The following is a 17862-nucleotide window of genomic DNA, read 5'->3' as shown; positions in this document are numbered from 1 at the left end:
TTCATTTTATGGAGAATTTGTTTCCGACAAGGGGAAATAAAGGCAGTGAGCGATACACCTCCTTGTTTTCTGTTGACTATGGCTGCAGAAAGGCTGGCCAGATGAGCAGTGCCACCATTCCTCAAAAACACAACATGGTGTCTCATGGCAGAGTCTCATAGCTCAGAACAAAGGCCCCTCGGATAGTTCATAAGCCCAAATATCCAAGAATACACCAGTTTACACATCACATTCCTCGCCTTGTGTAATTCGTTTGGTTTCCAGTTTCACATTATCCCATGGAGAAAATTTATCTTATGGAGAAAATTACTTATTATATATTTATTTTCTAGTCACCATTTGGTTACTAGGTGCTTGTCTGAACCGCAGAAGAGACTTTGCACTTAAACTTTTAAAGTGTCAGTACTGTTAAAGACTAAGGGAACTTTTAAAATTACACTGAGTGCATTTTGCATCATGAGCTAGCCGTAAACCTATAGGGACAAGGATTGGAAGGTTATGGCTTTAAAGGGTTATGTTTGAATGTCAGGTTTACAAGGAATGGACTTGTGATGGTTAGTTTCTGGTTGCCAACTTGATAGGATTTAAAATCACCATGGAAACAAATCTTTTTGGTCATATCTGTAAGGGATTTTCTAGATTACATAAATGAAGTGGGAGGACTCACCTTAACTATGGGCAGCACCTTGCAGTGGATTCCTGAGCTTTATAAAAAGGAGAAGGCTAGCCATGTGTTCTGCATTGGCTGCTCTGCTCTGCTTCTCCCGTGCTGATGTGAGGATAGGGCCTTACTGTCTGCTCCTGCCACACTTTCCCCGCCATGACGGACTTCCCGTTGAAACTGTAAGGGGAAACTTACCTTTTCCTTCCTTAAGATGCCTCTGTTCTAGTATTTTGTCCCAGAAACAAGAAAGTAACTGATCAATTATTCTTTCTTTTTAAAAAAAATACTTTATTTTTATTTATTTATTTGAGAGAGAGAGAGCTACAGAAATAGGCAGGCAGAGAGAAAGAGAGAGAATGGGGGAACTGGGAAATGGCTTAGCGCTTAGAGCCTTGGACTCTGTTGCCAAAGGATCCTGGTTCGAACCGCCGGGTGGCCTGCGAGCCCGAAACACGAGAGAGAATGGGTGTGCCAGGGCCTCCAGCCTTGTAAATGAACTCCAGATGCGTGCAACCCCTTGTGCATCTGGCTAATGTGGGTCCTGGGGAATCAAACCAAGGTCCTTTGGCTTTGCAGGCAAATGCCTTAACTGCTAAGCCATCTCTTCAGCCCCAATTATTCTTCCAAAGAAATCTTTTTTTAAAATTTTTTTGTAATCTTCTTATCAGAAGCCAAGGAGCAGGATAGCCCAGAAACCCACATTTGACCACAGTATCTTGTGGCAATGAAGTAAAGGGCGGAAAAGAGGCACCCTCTCTGGATTCTTCAGCACCCTCCTTTAAAACCCCACCACACTTCAGAGAGGCATCATTCTGACCTTGTCTGGAGAAGCATACTCAACGCTTCCCTTCCAAGGGTACTAGATTGAAATGGAGTGCCTGGCTCCTGAGTTCTCTGTCATCCACCAGCCTTAGTTTCCAGCCAGCTCATTGAGGACATCAGCTTTCCTTCTCACTTGCGGGATAAGTGTTCAGCCTTTGTGATTCTAAACTTCAGTGACTTGGACACTCAGTGGACAGGAAGTTCACTGTAAGGAAACAAACTATCACGTCATTGTCTAATCCTTTACTGACAAGGACACAAACTCCCATCTTCAGTTATTATTTTCCCCCATATGCTTATGGGATAAATGATCACAAATGCCTCTTCCAGGCATTTTAGCCAGGAGCCCTTGGATAAGTGACCTATACCAGAGATAAGGTCAAATGGAGACTCTGTCACCCATGCACTGGACTACAGAATCTCTACACCATGAGCGACTAGCCTGGCCAGTGTCTGTCACGTGTTAAATACATGGCCATGTACTTAACAAGCTCTTCCTGTGGCTTTGAAAGATGACCGTGTAGTTATTACCAAAACTGAACGAAACGGGTCATTCTTAACGTCCCATAAAATGCTGGGTAAAGCCGCTGTTTGTCAGGTCTCAGTGTTCTGGTCTTTCAGCCACTTACCAGAGCCTTTGTTCCCTTCTATCAACCACACAAGCAGACAGACACTTTATGATGGGCAGCTTTCTTTTTTAGATATAAATTTATTCATTTGAGAGTCACAGAGAGAGAGAAAGGGCACACCAGGGCCTCTAGCCACTGCAAACGAACTCCAGATGCATGTGCCAGCTTGTACATCTGGCTTATGTGAGTTCTGGGGAATCGAACCTGGATCCTTTGGCTTTTCAGACAAATGCCTTAACAGCTAAGCCATCCCTCCAGCTTTCTATTACCCTTCCACACGTCCATAGGAAACAAAGTCTGCATGGGACACTTGCTTTAGTGCTTGTCATTGTTCTAAACCGAGACGTACCTTTCTCCAGAAAGAAAAATGAGGGCCAACTCACTCTTGCTACTGTTCTCATATATGATATTTGAGGAGGAGAAAAAAAAAAAAAAAGAACAAGCACTGATTCTGTCTATTCCACGCTTTGTGTTTTAAAGATGAATATGCTAGAGACACGGTTCTTTCTACAGGTTGGAAATTAGCCCGACCCCTTCCTTAGATAAGCCACTCTTCAGCATCCCCACTAGCAAGGAATGTTCAAAGAAGTTCCTCAGCCACAGTCGGAGTTCCAAGGAAAGAAAAGTGAAAGGAAGCCACAAGACCTCCATGCTGCGCGCCAGAACAGACGAACCTCTGACCTGTTTCGTCATCACAGCACAAATCTCTCTGAAAGACCGACGGCTGACTTACCACCTCCCATCCACTGCCATACATTGTGACTATGCCACACACGTTACTCATTGCCAGCAGCTGCTCCTGCAGCCTCGCAGAGGCGTACTAGTAAGAGCATTAGCAAATGAAGCAGAGGCATGCTCTCTCTGAGGAATTGCCTAAAGCATTGGCTATCAAGAATTAGGGGTCATTGCAGAGCACAGCCCTCCCCATTCCCATGCAGAAGGAAAGTCCTTCCCGCTTTCCTTGAACCCCCTCCTCTTGAGCTATAACCCAGACTGGACTAGAGTGTTCTGTATATAGCTCCTTAAAAAGTTACCCATGGGGGCTGGTGAGATGGCTTAGTGGGTTAAGCACTTGCCTGTGAAGCCCAAGGACCCTGGTTCAAGGCTCGATTCCCCAGGACCCATGTTAGCCAGATGCACAAGGGGGCGCACGCGTCTGGAGTTCATTGCAGTGGCTGGAAGCCCTGGCATGCCCATTTTCTCTCTGTCTCTCTTCCCTCTCTCTCTCTCTCTCTCTCTCTCTCTCTCTCTCTCTCTCTCTCTCTCTCTCTCTGCTTGCAAATAAATAAATTTTAAAAATTTGTTTAAAAATTTAAAAGTTACCCATGGACAGGGAGCTTAACGCTTGTGAAAAGTAGATACCAAAAGGGAGTTTAGCTACCTTTGTACCCCAGTCAGACTCTCTGGTTATCTCCCTTGAAAAGAAAACAGAAAGCCGGTGCAGTGGCGCACGCCTTTAATACCAGCACTCGGGAGGCAGAGGTAGGAGGATCGCCATGAGTTTGAGGCCACCATGAGACTCCATAGTGAATTCCAGGTCAGCCTGGGCCAGAGGGAGACCCCACCTCAGAAAACAAAAAAGAAAAGAAAAAGAAAACAGAAAACAGAATAGGAAATGCACTATGAAAATAGAAAACTAAGCGATGGCTGGGAATATAGCTAATCGGGAGAGCACTTTTCTAGCATACGTGAAGCCATAGGTTCAGTTCACAGCACCTCAAAAAAATTATATGAAATGCTTACCTAGCACATAAAGAATAACGATAAAGACAAGCATTTGGGAAATCTGAAGTAAAGAAGATGCATATGTGTGTTGGGTGACCAGAACTCAGGCACTGGATGGGGTTTTACTGAATGAAAATGAATGAATGAGCGGGACAGAGGGGCAAGTAGATCGATGCCTAAATGCCACCATCCAGGTGTATATGAGAAGGACTCCGTTGAGTTCCCTGCAACAGGCTGGAGAAGTGAGCCACTCCGCCGCCAGAAGGGGGTGAAGACAGATACTAATTTTTCCCCCACAGATTTATTATTTCTTTATTTGAGACAGAGAAGGAGAGAGAATATGGGCAGACGCATGTGCCAACATGTGCATCTGGCTTACTTGGCATCTGGAGAATCGAACCTGGGTCCTTAGGCTTCACAGGCATGCACCTTAACCGCTAAGCCATCTCTCCAACCCCAGATATTCATTTTGATCAGTTCCTCATCTGGCCCTGTGGAAAGGACACTTTCCTCAAAGAGCACGGGAACAAGAGACAGCCTCCTGGAGTGGTGGGAAGGTCTTTCTCCAAGTATCTAGATAGATGTTTCAGTGTAGACCAGAGTTCCTCCTCGAGGCCACCATTGCTTTTAACTCAGGGCCCATCATTTGTTTTGTGTTGTTAATACTTGTGATTTGGGGGATTGGTTCTATTTTGTTATGTTTGCTTATACATTTTGGTTTGTGATTTTTAATCTTTTTTTTTTGGTTAATTTTTGGATATGAAAACGGATGTTCTATGTGAACACTGGATTGTTTCTTTTGCCGGTGGCTGACTGACTGCATGTTCTGTTGATGTCTGCTTCCCGTTCTTGACACTGACCGTCTGGTGTGTGAAAGGAGGCGCTCCGGCGGGCTTGCTTGATCAGAAGAAAGGGAAGTTTGCTTGGTTTAGTCACTCCACAGAAACCCATGGTAATGTCCCCTGTGCTGTGTGCGTACATGTGTGTGGACTCTCTCAGACTGGATGGGAGGGTGGTTTCTCTTGGTGCTCACGTGTTTGTGATACGTGTTGGTACTTGTGTCCGTGTGTGTTTCTGTAAGGGGACGGTGACTCTCCACATCTCCTTCTATGTGTAAAGCCATCAGGAGTCAACAGCCATTCCTCAATGGAAGATGCAATCATTCCTTTGGATAGTGTCAGCCGACATCAAGGTCACTCATAATGTCAAAGTTGGTACCAGTGCCAGCAGTGCCTTGACTTTAGAAAATATACTTACTCTTAAGGCCCATGTTTGCTTGGTTCTAATCTTGTTATCTCTCCAAGGCTAGGAATGCCACTGTCACACCATACCTTATACACAAAGGACTGTCTGGGAGCCAAGTGTCTCAAAAGTCGGGTGGCCTTCTACATGTAGCTTGGCCCTTCTAACAGTGAGGCCTAAAGAGTCAAAGACACCTAAGGTCATAGAGTTGGCTAGAAATAGATAAACTGAAAGTCAGAAGGTTCCACACTGTCATGATTTCTTTCTTAGTGTGGATTGATCAAGGCTTTTAGAAAGCTCCAAAGGTCCAACTTTCCAGCTCCCGGTGCTAAGCCATTCCAAAGAACTGGTCCTATCTTCAGACCTTGGTCTGTAATGAAATACATGCTGGAAAACTCACCCTGCTGATTGAGCTGTTCAACACTCTCCCGTGGTGCAACCAGAGTTCCGCTCGGCTTCCTGGTCATTAACTCCCCTAGGTACAGGAGAGAGACTTGGCCAACACTGGGACAAATCAGAGCGATAGGACATGGCCCTTGTGCCCCATCCTCAGTCCTTCCCAGACACACCATATATCCCTGACCATCACATCCCTCCTGTGAAGTGAGGGAACTTGGTAGAGCTAGATAGTTCCTTAAGTCACATTCAGCCATCAGAGTCCATGAGATGATGTCTGCATTGTTTTTTTTTGTTTTGTTTTGTTTTTGAGGAATTGAGGAAGCCTAGGTTAGAGAGATTTTGTTCATGTGATAGCCAAACACATGGCGAGTCAAAGGGCTTCCTGTCCGTCTCTTCCATGTTCCTAAGATGATTCTCTTCTCATCCATTTGGTTTCACTTCATCTAAAATAGAAGAAAGTTAGGGAAAGCCCACATCCATCAACCAGTGCCATCCCCTCACTAATTGTGGGCACGGTGGCTGCTGAGGGGTTGTGATTTTTCTGACCAGATGAGCTCTATTCTGGGAGGAGAGCTTAACCAGACCACCCTAAAGAAAATGTATGGGCAAAACCAAGGAGCACACTAGGCGTGATGGCACTCACCTCTAAGCCCAGCACTCAGCAGGGTGAGGCAGAAGGATTGTAAGTTCAAGGGCAGCCTGAGCTTAGCAAAATCGTGCCTCAAAAAAAATATATATATTTTTTTTAAAGCTGAGGCTAATTCCTATCACATTAACATGGTGACAGAAAGTGATAAAGAGCTGTTTGAGTTACACTTAGAAGAATAATAGAGTAATACTAAACGAAAGCCTCCTCTAGGCCACCATGCTAAGGTTTCTAATCAAGAAACCTCCCTTTTGCCTGGCAATCCAGCCTTGGTGCCAGAGGTTGAACAGGCTGGCTGGCCCTTGTGGAAACATGTGGCTTGTGCCCCTTAGAGATAGGAATGCCGGGACTGTTTGGAGGGGAGCAGATGTCCCTGCAAACTCTCTTCAAGGCCTTTTTTATGTTTGACTCTCTGGATCCTATACTTAGGCTCCTGCGTTCCCACTGCCCTCAATGCTGCGTGGGGCTTAGCACCTGAGCCTGGCAGAGGCCCTTCACCCCAAGCTCAGCACTTCAGGCAGGGCCCTAGATTGTCACCGTGTCAGGATGCAACATGAGCCAAAGGACAAGGAAGTCCTCGGGTCCATCTGGAAGTCGGCCCAGGCGAATCCAAGCTGGACTTTTGTTTCGAGAGTGGAGCCCTTAGAGTCAGTAGGAGAAGGAAGGGAGGTAAAGTCTTACGTGAGCCTCCCTCCCTGTGGTAACTAGTAGATGCAGTTGGAAAGTTCCTAGTGCTTTTCTGATGTTCTGAAGTTGTGGACAGAAAAAAAGAAAGAAAGGAAGGAAGAAAGGAAGGAAGGAAGGAAGGAAGGAAGGAAGGAAGGAAGGAAGGAAGGAAGGAAACACCCAGTCTTTTCCAGACATGTACTATAAAGTGTTCTGATCGCCAAATCCCCTCCTCTATCCCCACTCATTTACAGTGTCCTTGGCAACAGTCTTCCCATAGATAAGTGACAGGCATCAGTAAAGGAGCCCCCTGCCTTGGCAAGGCAATGCCAGGGCCCAGCCTTCACAGATGGACCAGCAGATGGTGCCCAGCCAGCACTGGGCCAAAATGGCATGTAGTATACTAATGTTCTTCTGTTTCCCTTTCTCTCCCCACCCTCGACGCCTTCCTGCATCCTTGTGACTCACAGTGAGCATGCCCACAAGCGAGACGGAGTCCGTCAACACTGAGAACGTGGCTGGAGGTGACATCGAGGGTGAAAACTGCGGGGCGAGACTGGCGTGAGTAGGCACGGCGAATCTAGCACCAGCTCCTTCCCGGGGTGTGCGTCCGTGCGTGCGTGCGTGCGTGTGTGTATGCGCACGCGCGCACCAGGAAGCTGGTGGGAATGATCTGGCTCCTTGCTTCAGGGGCAGGATCAGAACCTTGAGTAACAACGTGTGCCCCCCCATGTGGGGAGAAAAGCACCCTAGGGGGGAGCACGCACCGTGGTAGGGTTTAAATCAAAGGTGTTTCAGCACTCCTTTGAGGAGCTGACCCAGATGTTGAATGCTTTATGACAGGGAGGTGTTTTGATCTCTATTTCTTCCCCATTCCCTCACCCCTCTCACAAGAGCTCAGGTCCCTGGGTCCAGCAGGCTACCCTTTCCATTCTGATAAGTGTGGTCTGGAAGAAAAACCAACAGATGATGCACCACACTGCCGGATAACGAGCCCACTGTCCTGTGAAGCTTCCCTTCTAATGAGGAAGTCGGCGCCTGACATACCACCTTGAGTGGCTAGATGCCGGCCTGTGCTTAGCCTAGGTCATCACAGCCCATCCTCCAGCCAGACCCTCCTCTCTTCCTGAGGCCAAGTACTAGACCCTGACTTCAGGGCGTTGTCCTTGACCTGGGACAGGCTGAAGGGAGAAGGGCTGGGAATCCGAGGGAGAAGTTCATACATGGATTATCATAGTCATGTTTCAGAAACCAGTCATCTCTGTGTGATACCCCCTCCCAAAGTGAACGGTGGGGAGGGGAAATGACTTAGTTGCTGAAACAAGCAAAATCAATGCAATGATCAGTGTCTCGGGAAGCAGAGCCGAGTTTAAGCAGGTTTGCAGTCAGGTAGCCCTGCGGTCTTGAAACAAGGCCTCCGAGGCCATCCAGGCTCCGATTTGGAAGGCGACGTCGGCTTTTCCTATGGCCATGGGTACAACCACTGTAAACTCATCTCAACCCCTGGCTGGAATTGCCAACAGAAGGCCATGTGTGGGATCAGCCCAAATCCCATGCATTTCTAAATGCTGGCTTGGGGAAGGAGCCCCTTCTTGGATGGCACGGCTCATAGCCATGCAGATCCAGCCCCTCTCCAAGGTAGCTGCAGGCAGGCAGCCCTGAGCACACCTGCGACCCGGGGCAGGGACGTGAGCATGGCTGAGCTTCCAGGGGACACGGGGCCACTGCCACCCTCACTGTGACTGTGGCCACAGGGAGTCTGCCCTGCAGATTTCTCAGCATGTTGGAAAGTAGTTATTGTCAAAATGTTGTTAAAATATGGTGCTAATTACATTTTTTTAAAGCAGCAATCCCAGCCTTTTCCCTCTCTTCTTCCTTTGGAATTGTAAAGAACAAGCATTTGATTTTCAGGAAGTTGGCCCCAGATAGCAATGCTAGGGGCAGGCGGATGGGATCCTTGTAGTCTAAGTTCCTAGGACCTTCTGTGTGCTAGTCATTAAGGTGGTGGGTGGGGGTTGGGATGAGAGAATATGATCAAGATTTTTGCAACGCTGGAGGGACACTGATCACCCCAACCAGGTGTGGCCCACCCACAATCCACTGGTCACATCTGTCACAGCATAGATATGAATGCAGCTCAACACAAGAAAATGTACTTAAAACATTATGAGATTATGTATGTGTGTGTGTGTGTGAGAGAGAGAGAGAGAGAGAGAGAGAGAGATTTGTAACTTGATTCTTCAGTTCTAGAATATAAACTTTGGTAGGTTTTATTTTATTTTAACACGGTTTCACCCCAACCCAGGCTGACCTAGATAGAACTCAGTCCTGTAGCGCCGGCACGCAGAGAACTCATTCTGACACTCTTGCCTTAGCCTCCCACGTGCTGGGATTAAAGACCTGAGCCACCCCACTCACTCCCAGCTTCGGAGTGTGAACTTTATGGAGAGAAATGACAGCATCATGCCACAGTGTCAGGATGCCGGGCATGCCTAGGAGGAGGCTCTCCACAGGCCTCAGGTGGTCTATGGACGTGGTTGCCGTTAGTCCTCTGCCTTCCGGGTCTGCTGCATCCATTCTGCATACAGCATGCACAACCACGGTGCCGGAATTATGCTATGCACTTAATAAACGGTGGTCTCTTCTCCATCTTCTTGCCTCCCTGTTCCTACCAGACTAGCATGTGATTAAGAAGTGGCATGGGAACAGAGCAAGCTAAGGGCACAGCGAGACTGGTATTTCTCAAGCTTCCAGTTAAAGTCTTGTGTCCTAAAATGAGGTCCAGATGGGGACTTGCACATGGAGAGAAAGCTGGTGCCTGGTGGGCGGGGGGGGGGGGGGACAGAGGAGTGACAAGGAAAGCACCATAACGTGATGCTTTCTTGAGGAGGAGGCAGTGGGCAGAGGAAGGGGATAAAGAAGGCCAATATCTATGAAGACTAAAGAACACTAATGTCTATGAAGAGAAAATGACAACGAGGCTGAGGTAAAAATTTGAAGTAAGGGCCCAGCCTGAAGGATCTGCAGGTGTTATGTGGACAGCGAGATGTGGAGGTATGAGGGGCAGGTCTGAGCAGAGGAAAACTGGCGCTCGACAGCCTCCGTGAGGTTAGGCCAGGAGTTGCTGCTCACAGACGTGTAGGAGACAGGAAACCAAAGCTGACACATGGAATAGGATGAAGCAAACAAAATAGTTAAGACCCATCAGAAGCCGGGAGAGGGAGACGTCAGGACATCCGTTTCTGTGAGAACCATCGTGGCAGTACCCAGCCTGGTGCTGGGTGGTGGGCATCACAGCCATTCAGAAGAGTGCCACCGTCTCCCTGGAGTTGATGCTGTAGTATGGAAGGGGCCCGGAACAAATAAGAGCTCGGTTAGAAGCTGGGGTAAGTGTTTTCATGGGAAAGTAAATAGAACGTCTGTTCAGTTGCAGAGGCTTAGATGGGCAGGTTAAGGGAAAGCTTCCTTGAAGAATTAAAAATTAAGCTGACAGCTTAGGGGGAGCATAAATTACTGAGGTGAAATGTAAGGAAAAGGGTTTCCATCAGAGGCACCAACAGGATCCCAGGCCAGGCGGGGCAGCTGCATGTGTGAGGGACGGTGAGGCAGGCCCTGCAGATCATGAGAGGGTGAGAAGTTACTGGAGCCATGTGGGAAGACTGACGTGGTTAGTTTTGTACTCTTGAAGAACTACTTTGGCATTAGGAAAAAAACAAAAAAATAGCAAAGAGAATGGTGCACCAATGAAGTGGCCACCGTGGCTGCCCAGTTCTGAGAAGACAGAGGACCAGGCCAAAGTTGCAATGTGGGGACAGAAAGAATGGACAGTCAGTATGTCCTATAGCGCCATTCTAGGAGCCAGTCTCATCAAGGAAGAGGGGGCAGTATGTCAACAGAGGATGCCCATTAAAGCAGCGAGATCATGCGAGGGGAGAGGGAAGCCAGAGAGGGAAGGCCGAGGCAGCAGGAAGGATGAAGGGCCGCCTTTAACTGCACCAGGACCGTCTTGGAGCGCAAGGCAGCAGCTGAAAAGAAAAGCACAGAAAGGAACATACCTGTGCCCTGGAACATGAAAATGATCTGGCATCAGGACCCCCCCGGCCCGACCCCATGACCTTGGCCAAGCATCCTCTCTGAGGTTCAGCTTGAGAGCAAAGGGGCTGGAAGGACCATTGGTTCTAGCAGAAGCCAGGATGGCAAGCCAACTGCCTGCAGGGGCCGCTTCAAAGGGGCCACTTGCGTCTCCTTGACATATTATGCTCCACGTGAGGTGATACCTAAATAATGCATCCTGCCACTTGAGAAATCACACCAGGTGTCCACATGGCATGAAGGTCCTTCCTGGCTCACAAATCTTATGGTTCCATAACGAATACGGAATTATGAGTGGTCACTGGTCATCGACGGAAGTCACCCTGATAAGACCCACTCTCTCCCTCTCAAAGGATGAGGACAGAACATGGGGGAAAATTGAGTCATAGCGTGGAAGATACAAACGAGCGGGTTTGTTAAAGGATCATTAGATGCGCAGCAATGCCTACGGTGGAGACCGACACCATCAATGTGGACTTGACCTCATGGAACAAGTCAGTGTATTTTCAGTCGGTTTTGTAGCCTAGAAGCACTCAAACCAGGTGAGGTAGAGTGATCTGTCTTATGCCGAGAGCCACATGCGTGTGACCGGAGCCCAGCTGAGCACTGGACGTCAAGTCTTACTTAGCATTTGCCTGGGAGCCCTGGGGGAAAAAAAATAACAAGTGACTGGGAAGGCCTGGGTCCCACGAAACATAGGAGGAACCAGCAACGGAGGCTCAAGCCAGACACGGAGAGCAGTCGGCTCAGTGCCCCCTAGGTGGGGCAGGGCTGGGCAGGGGGCAAGGCCCAGAATGTGCCCTTTCTTGTAGTAACAGCAGGTGCTGAAGAGTTGAGAAGCTGAGTCAGACTTGTCCGCACTGATGAGGATTGCAATTCTACCTGACTGTGTTAGAGGCACAAAAACGGAGGCAAGTCAAGGAAAAACTGTCTCCACGGCAGGTAGTAAACACACGATACTTAACACTTGAAGAAGGGAAGAGAGGCTGAAAATATCAATGGCTCCTAAAGTAGTTCAAATATTTGTCAAAGAGTGGCCAATACCGATTGAATAGCTAAGCTGAACAAGGAAGGATCTGGGTTGGCTTCTAATTTTGAATGTCCAAATCAGTGAAGGAAGGGATTCTGGTCTTCACAGTTTGTCCCAGAGGCCTGGGCAGAAGGCGTGCCTAGAGGTGAATGAATCTCTTTTCCAAGCCGGTGGAGAGTTGGGGGACTGTCTCATGTGTTGCCTAGTTACCAGCCTTGGTTTGTTCTTCACAAATCCACTTGAGACATGAGGTGGGGTGGGGGGAATAGTGCCTCGCATGAATACAAATGTTAAATGCAGAAACTCGGGGTCTTTGCAAGCTGCATATGCCCGTTGGGGTACACTGTAGGGTTCGGCAGTTCTGAGAAATCTACAGCTTGCACAGATTTCAAGTGTCAGTGGGAACCAGATATGCCAAAGGCTAACCCACCCCGGGGCCATGGCTGGAGCTGCGATTGCAAGGTGCTCAGTGATCCCTGGCTTATTTTGCCCACAGGGGAAGCAGATGCCCAAGCAGAGTGTTCATGCATTTTCATCAAGTAGGCCCCTGTGCCTCTCCAAACAAGAGTACAGAGGACCCAAGCCCGACACTCCCAGGAGCTGGAGTCTCCCTAATCTCCAGCTAAATGTGACTCTAATGACCACCTCCTTAAGTACCGGGTATTGCACATTGCTGATGATTGCCTGTGAAGTGTACCAGTGTTGAAGAAAAGAAAAAGAAAAAAAAAAAAAAGGACGAATGTTTTAGGCCCAGAAAACCTAAAGTCATGCTCACAAGCCCCTGTGAACAAGAAACCTTCTTATCCTTGGTGTCCACGCTTAGACATCAGGATGTAAAGCCAGGTGGGAGTTGACAGACATGTCCCATTTCCTCCAGTTCAGCTTGGCACAATGCTTAAGCGGATCCAGAGTCACTGGTCAGGCATGAACAAGACTCCGCCACAGTCACTCAGCGTGATCTTCTCACAGCCCACTCCTCAGAATAATTTCCCTGGATGCTCTAAGGAGAAAATGAGTCCCCCATGGGGGAGTGTCTAAGAGCCCACTGGCAGTGAGAGAGACAAGTGTTCAGAGATGAATCACACACCAGAGACCTCCTTCCTGAAGACCTGGGACAACCAGACTCAGGCGCCCTTGGGGCTGAAAGTTTAACCACAGGATAAGGCAGTTGCCCAAAAGCAACCCTGGACACTAAACTTAGCATGGCCCTGTCTTAGAAGCGTTGCCCATGTCCCCGTCACCCATTTAGCAGCTAGAACCATTTGTTCAACGGTAGCTCCAAATAGATAGGCTACCCTTGGCTCTTGGCCCCCCCTCCCACACACTTGGTTAACATGTGATTAACTCCTCTAAGCCTAGCAGGCAGTCTTTGGGGGGTGGGAAAAGGTTATTGGCTAACAATTCAAAGCAGTAAAGGCACTTGGCTCTACTCAGTGCCCCAGAGATATAATTATCTCATGCATGATGGCTTTGCCACCTGTCATATCATTTAGGGTTTTTTTTTAAATTTAAATTAAAAAAAAAATAACGAGAGGGATTGGTGTTTTCTTGCTATGTGCTAGAGCTCACTTGGTGCCTGGCTGGGACATGGCTTCCGATGCCTCTGTCTTGTTTGCTTCCCACGCCACACATTCTCTCTCACCGCCGTCACCTTACACTTGCATCCTGTCCTTCTCTGTGTCCCTTTGAGTGCTGCCATTCCACGTGCCATCTCGCCTGCGCTCGTCTTTCTCTTGGCACCCAAGCCAAGCCAGTGCATGCCTTCAAACCTCTCCTCTCCAGTGCCCACGCCCTCCCTCCTTCCTCCCTCTTTCAAGCTTCTCACTGAGCAGCCTCTCTCTTGGCCTCCTCTCCCCACCTCCCATGTCCTCACAGTCGCCTTGGACCCTGTCCTCGGGGAACTAGGTGGTCGCAGGGCTTGTGGAAAGTTCCGCCTTTCTGGAACTCTCCTGTGTGACAACCCTTTGAAGGGGCTGTCGCCATCACCAGCCTACCTTTCCTACAATTCTACCCAAATTTCTCTTCTTTAATTTTGTTTTGTTTCGTCTTGTTTGTTTTTTGGTTTTCTAAGGTAGGGTCTCATTCTAACTCAGGCTGACCTGGAATTCACTGTGTAGTCTCAAGGTGGCCTTGAACTCATGGCAATTCAACTTCTGCCTCCCGAGTGCTAGGATTAAAGGCATGCGACACAAAGCCTGGCGCTCTCTTTATTTTCCTTTCTTATTTTTTTTTGGGGGGGGGCTATTTCTCCAAGGCTTTAGGGATGCCCATGACTTCAGCGTTAAGAGTTTCACCTCCGAATCCAGGGCCCTTTCTTTCTGCCTAGTGAGCAGCTCTTGGGCAGGCACATTGGTGGCCTGTGCATTTCCAGCTGGCTCACGTGGCCTGTGTCAGCAAACAGTACTGAAGTCGGCACTGGCATGAGTTTTTTCTGGTGGTGAGTCTTCCTGTCCGTAGGAGAGGCTTTCTGTCTGCCATGGAGCTCTTCCCAGACCTCCCTCCGTCTCCAGTGAGGGTCATCCACACCTAGAAGACGCCAGCCTTAGAGATGTCGGCTGGGCCAGCCACACTCAAACACGCAGAATGTTCTCTCTCTGCAGGCTCTGTGTTGCACATCCTGCCAGTGCCCACGTACATGGGCTGGGAGATTTCAGAGTCCTCCGGGACTGATTAACAATTCCTTACGTGGAAGGAAGTGTCTGTTCTTTGCTAATATTTTCTTTTTCTGTTCCAGCCACCGGATCTCCAAATCCAAGTTCAGGTGAGTGATCTACGTATATAAGCACTCTCCTTCCTTCCCTCCCCACCCCACCAGCTCGATCCTCGACTGCCACATTGTGTGAGCAACATAACCCTTGCCAGTTAGGGACATAACTGCTTCCTTTATGTAGGGTTACCTTGAGGGGGGCTCATGAGTCTATGGAAAGAAGCAATTCAGGGGTTAGGACTTGTTGGTTCTTTGGGCTGTAAGTCTTTGGGCAGTGCCCACAAGACTGAAGGCAGGTGTGTCTAACTCCCTCATAAAATGAAGTCCAGTTAAAACGAACACGTGAACACTTGCTGCTATTTGACCTGCTCCATGTTCATGGGGCGAAATGAAATGAACTTGGAGGATTACAGAAATCACGTAAGCCTATGTCACTAACTTTGACAGGATGCCAGAACATTCCAGAGAATTCAGCCTGCCGTGTGCCTTTGGCTTGCACACGGAAGCCTTTTCGTCAAACTTTTCCTCCACCTAAATCACCGTGCATGCCTTCGTCTGGAGAACTCAGACTTGTTAGGGAGCCCAGAGGTTACATCACCTGTGGCGTCCTCAGCACACTCCCAAGGGGGTCAAATCACTGTCCCCTGACCCCCACTCCACAGGCTTTACAGATGTCACTAGCACTTACTGTTTTATGCTCCTGTTACTGGCTTGCAGGGACATCTATCACGGCCACTGGGCTTTGTCTACACTTGAGTCTAACTCGGTACCTGCCCAGCTCTTACCTGTTAACCCTGTGTGTTCCCTGAATGTATCATTGGATATTTGCATAGGGCGGGACTGTGAGTTGGCTCCAACAACTCGTAGCGCCACCACCCCCCAAAAAAAACCTTAGCCATTTAGTTTTCATAACATAGTCTTACCTTCCTATAGCCTCCCTAGTTTATAGCAGGAAGTATAAGTGATACTAAACTAGTCCAGCTGAGTGTTTGGCACTGGTTTGTTTTAAACAGTCCTGGAGATTGGCACATGGAGTTGCTCAGCTTTTCTCCCTAGTGACTCTGTAAGGTGGGTCTGAACGTAGGCAGTGAAGAGCTCTAAAATCCCAGAATCAAAGCCTGGTGAGAAAGATCCCGAATGCTCGTAAGTCCTCCTGACTTGCCAGCTCTGACGTGTGGCAGGTCCACCTGGTTTGGCCAACCAGTTCCATTTGCTTCCGGTCTTAAGCTCCTTGCATCTGCTCTGTGATCCCCACGCTCTCTTGAACTTTCCACTTTGGGCTCTGCCTCTCCTCACCCTGCCAGGCCCTACCTCACTCTATAAATATGCTCCCAAGACCAGAAGTTCCCAAGCAGGCCCTCTACCCACCTGCAAACCAGCACTCTGTCCACACCAGCAAGACAGAGTGGGAAGCTAAAGAAGGACATTCTCCCAGAGCCTACAGAACCTACACCCAAGCCTCTGCACCTCCCCATGACATCTTCCTGTTTCTAAGCAGTCCTCCTAACTTAGTGGGGCTCGGTGCCCAAGTGCTAGATTAAATGAGGACTCTGGTATCTGACTCTATTCCACTTAAAATACCTTCTTTCCCTCATGCTCCATTGGGTCTAGAATATCCTGACTTTCCTCCCCTTCCTCTTTTTCTCAAACTAAGATCTACTTTTAAAATCTGGGGCTGGGCTGGACAGATGGCTTATGGTTAAGGTGCGTGCTTGCAAAACCTAAGTACCATGTTCAACTCTCCAGATCCCACGTAAGCCAGACGCACAAAGGTGACACAAGTCATACATGTCCACTAGGTGGTACAAATGTCTGGAGTTCAGTTGCAGTGGCTGAGGCCCTGATGTGCTAATTCCACACCCCCCCCCGAAAAAAAATAAAATAAAAAGATATTTAAGAAAAATATGGGACTAGGCACACCTGGATCTTATTAAATGAAAGCTCTAGAAATAAGAATTGTTCTCTCAACACCACCTAGATTTTACTACATGATCTCGACCATGTGGAGAGGTGGCACATAATAAAGCCTTAGGAAATAGTCGCTGAGTGGATGAGTAAATGTATGAAACACCTTGCATTGATAAGATTGCAGATTTGAGGAGCATTCAAACAAAACAGCAAATTTGACAAGTGTACGCTGAGAAAGCATGAGGTACTCTTAATAGTTCCAAGCCCCCCACTCAATAAGATAATAAAAAAATATTTTAAAGACACAGTATAAATGTCTTCTAAATCCTATGCTTAAGACATGCAAATGAGAGAATCACCGAGGATGGAAGATGAAAGGGAAGGTCACACACTTGGGGTTGGGGGACACTCTCAAGTTAGAAATTGATCCCAAGAGTAAAAACATTGCATTTACTCCAGTGGTCTGTAGAGTGAGGTGTGCTCTTGAAAATGAGAAATCTGCGGAAGCCTGGAACCTTCTTTAGCCCACCTTGTCCAGCCTGCTGCCTCCCAGCCACGGGGCTCATTTCTAACCCCTGTAAGGGCTTCTCCCCCGTAGCTGCCACCTAACCATGCAGGAACAGTGTGGAGAATGGACTTGTGTTCTATTCCCAGTGGCTCATTGCTTGTTGCTGGTAGTTTGATATGAAACCCGTCCGTAGACAGAACCGGAGGCTTAGAGAGCGCCAAGCGTCACAGCTCAGGAGCAGCCTGGGCCGTCCTACGGGTCAGGCCCGGGCAGGTAGATTAGACTCTGCATCTGCATTGCTTCTTCGGTCACAGACACAGAGGAAACAGCAAGACACGTGCTATTGCATAGAAGTAGGAGGCAAGCCACGTATGTGCTTTGAAAATTTTTTCTGTTATCCCTGTTAAGGAAGTACCAAGAATTAGCAGGAAATAATAACTTTGATTTAAACCAGTGTAGTGAAAACATCACTTCAACGTGTGACTCTAGACGTTGTAAGCAATATCACCCAGTGACTGCTTACCCACCAGCCCACTCATGGTATCTGGTATATGAGGCTGGCAAGAGATTCAAGGTGCTGCCAGAATTATAAAAGTTTTCCAAATAGTTCTTGTAAGTGAAGTCATTTAACAATGACAGTTATAGTCTTTGAGCTTCAAACAGGCTCATTGTGTGTGCAAGACAGAATGATACAAGGTCATGGTTTATTTGAAAGAATTATTAGGACATAGCTTATAAGGGGAAAATTGGCAAGCCAATAAACTTTTAATGTGAGATAATACTAAGACATCCACTCCCTTGGTCATCCGGGTTTCCACGTAAAG

The 17862-nt window shown here is 48.0% G+C and overlaps 1 protein-coding gene across 6 annotated transcripts in view; it reads left to right on the top strand.

The window, feature by feature from the left end:
- Window positions 1-17862, top strand: part of Cacna1c (calcium voltage-gated channel subunit alpha1 C) — a 669544-nt gene that overhangs the window by 514942 nt on the left and 136740 nt on the right. For all 6 annotated transcript variants that reach the window (XM_045137293.1, XM_045137289.1, XM_045137291.1 and 3 more), the window contains 2 exons: window positions 7264-7354; window positions 14650-14676. In XM_045137293.1, coding sequence (XP_044993228.1) covers window positions 7264-7354; window positions 14650-14676 — 118 coding nt within the window. The remainder of the gene's footprint in view (window positions 1-7263; window positions 7355-14649; window positions 14677-17862) is intronic.

This window comes from Jaculus jaculus, chromosome 18 (genome assembly GCF_020740685.1).
Source record: "Jaculus jaculus isolate mJacJac1 chromosome 18, mJacJac1.mat.Y.cur, whole genome shotgun sequence".
Taxonomy (NCBI): domain Eukaryota; kingdom Metazoa; phylum Chordata; class Mammalia; order Rodentia; family Dipodidae; genus Jaculus; species Jaculus jaculus.
Note: the sequence above shows the minus strand (reverse complement) of the source record. Positions and strands in the feature narration are given on the sequence as shown.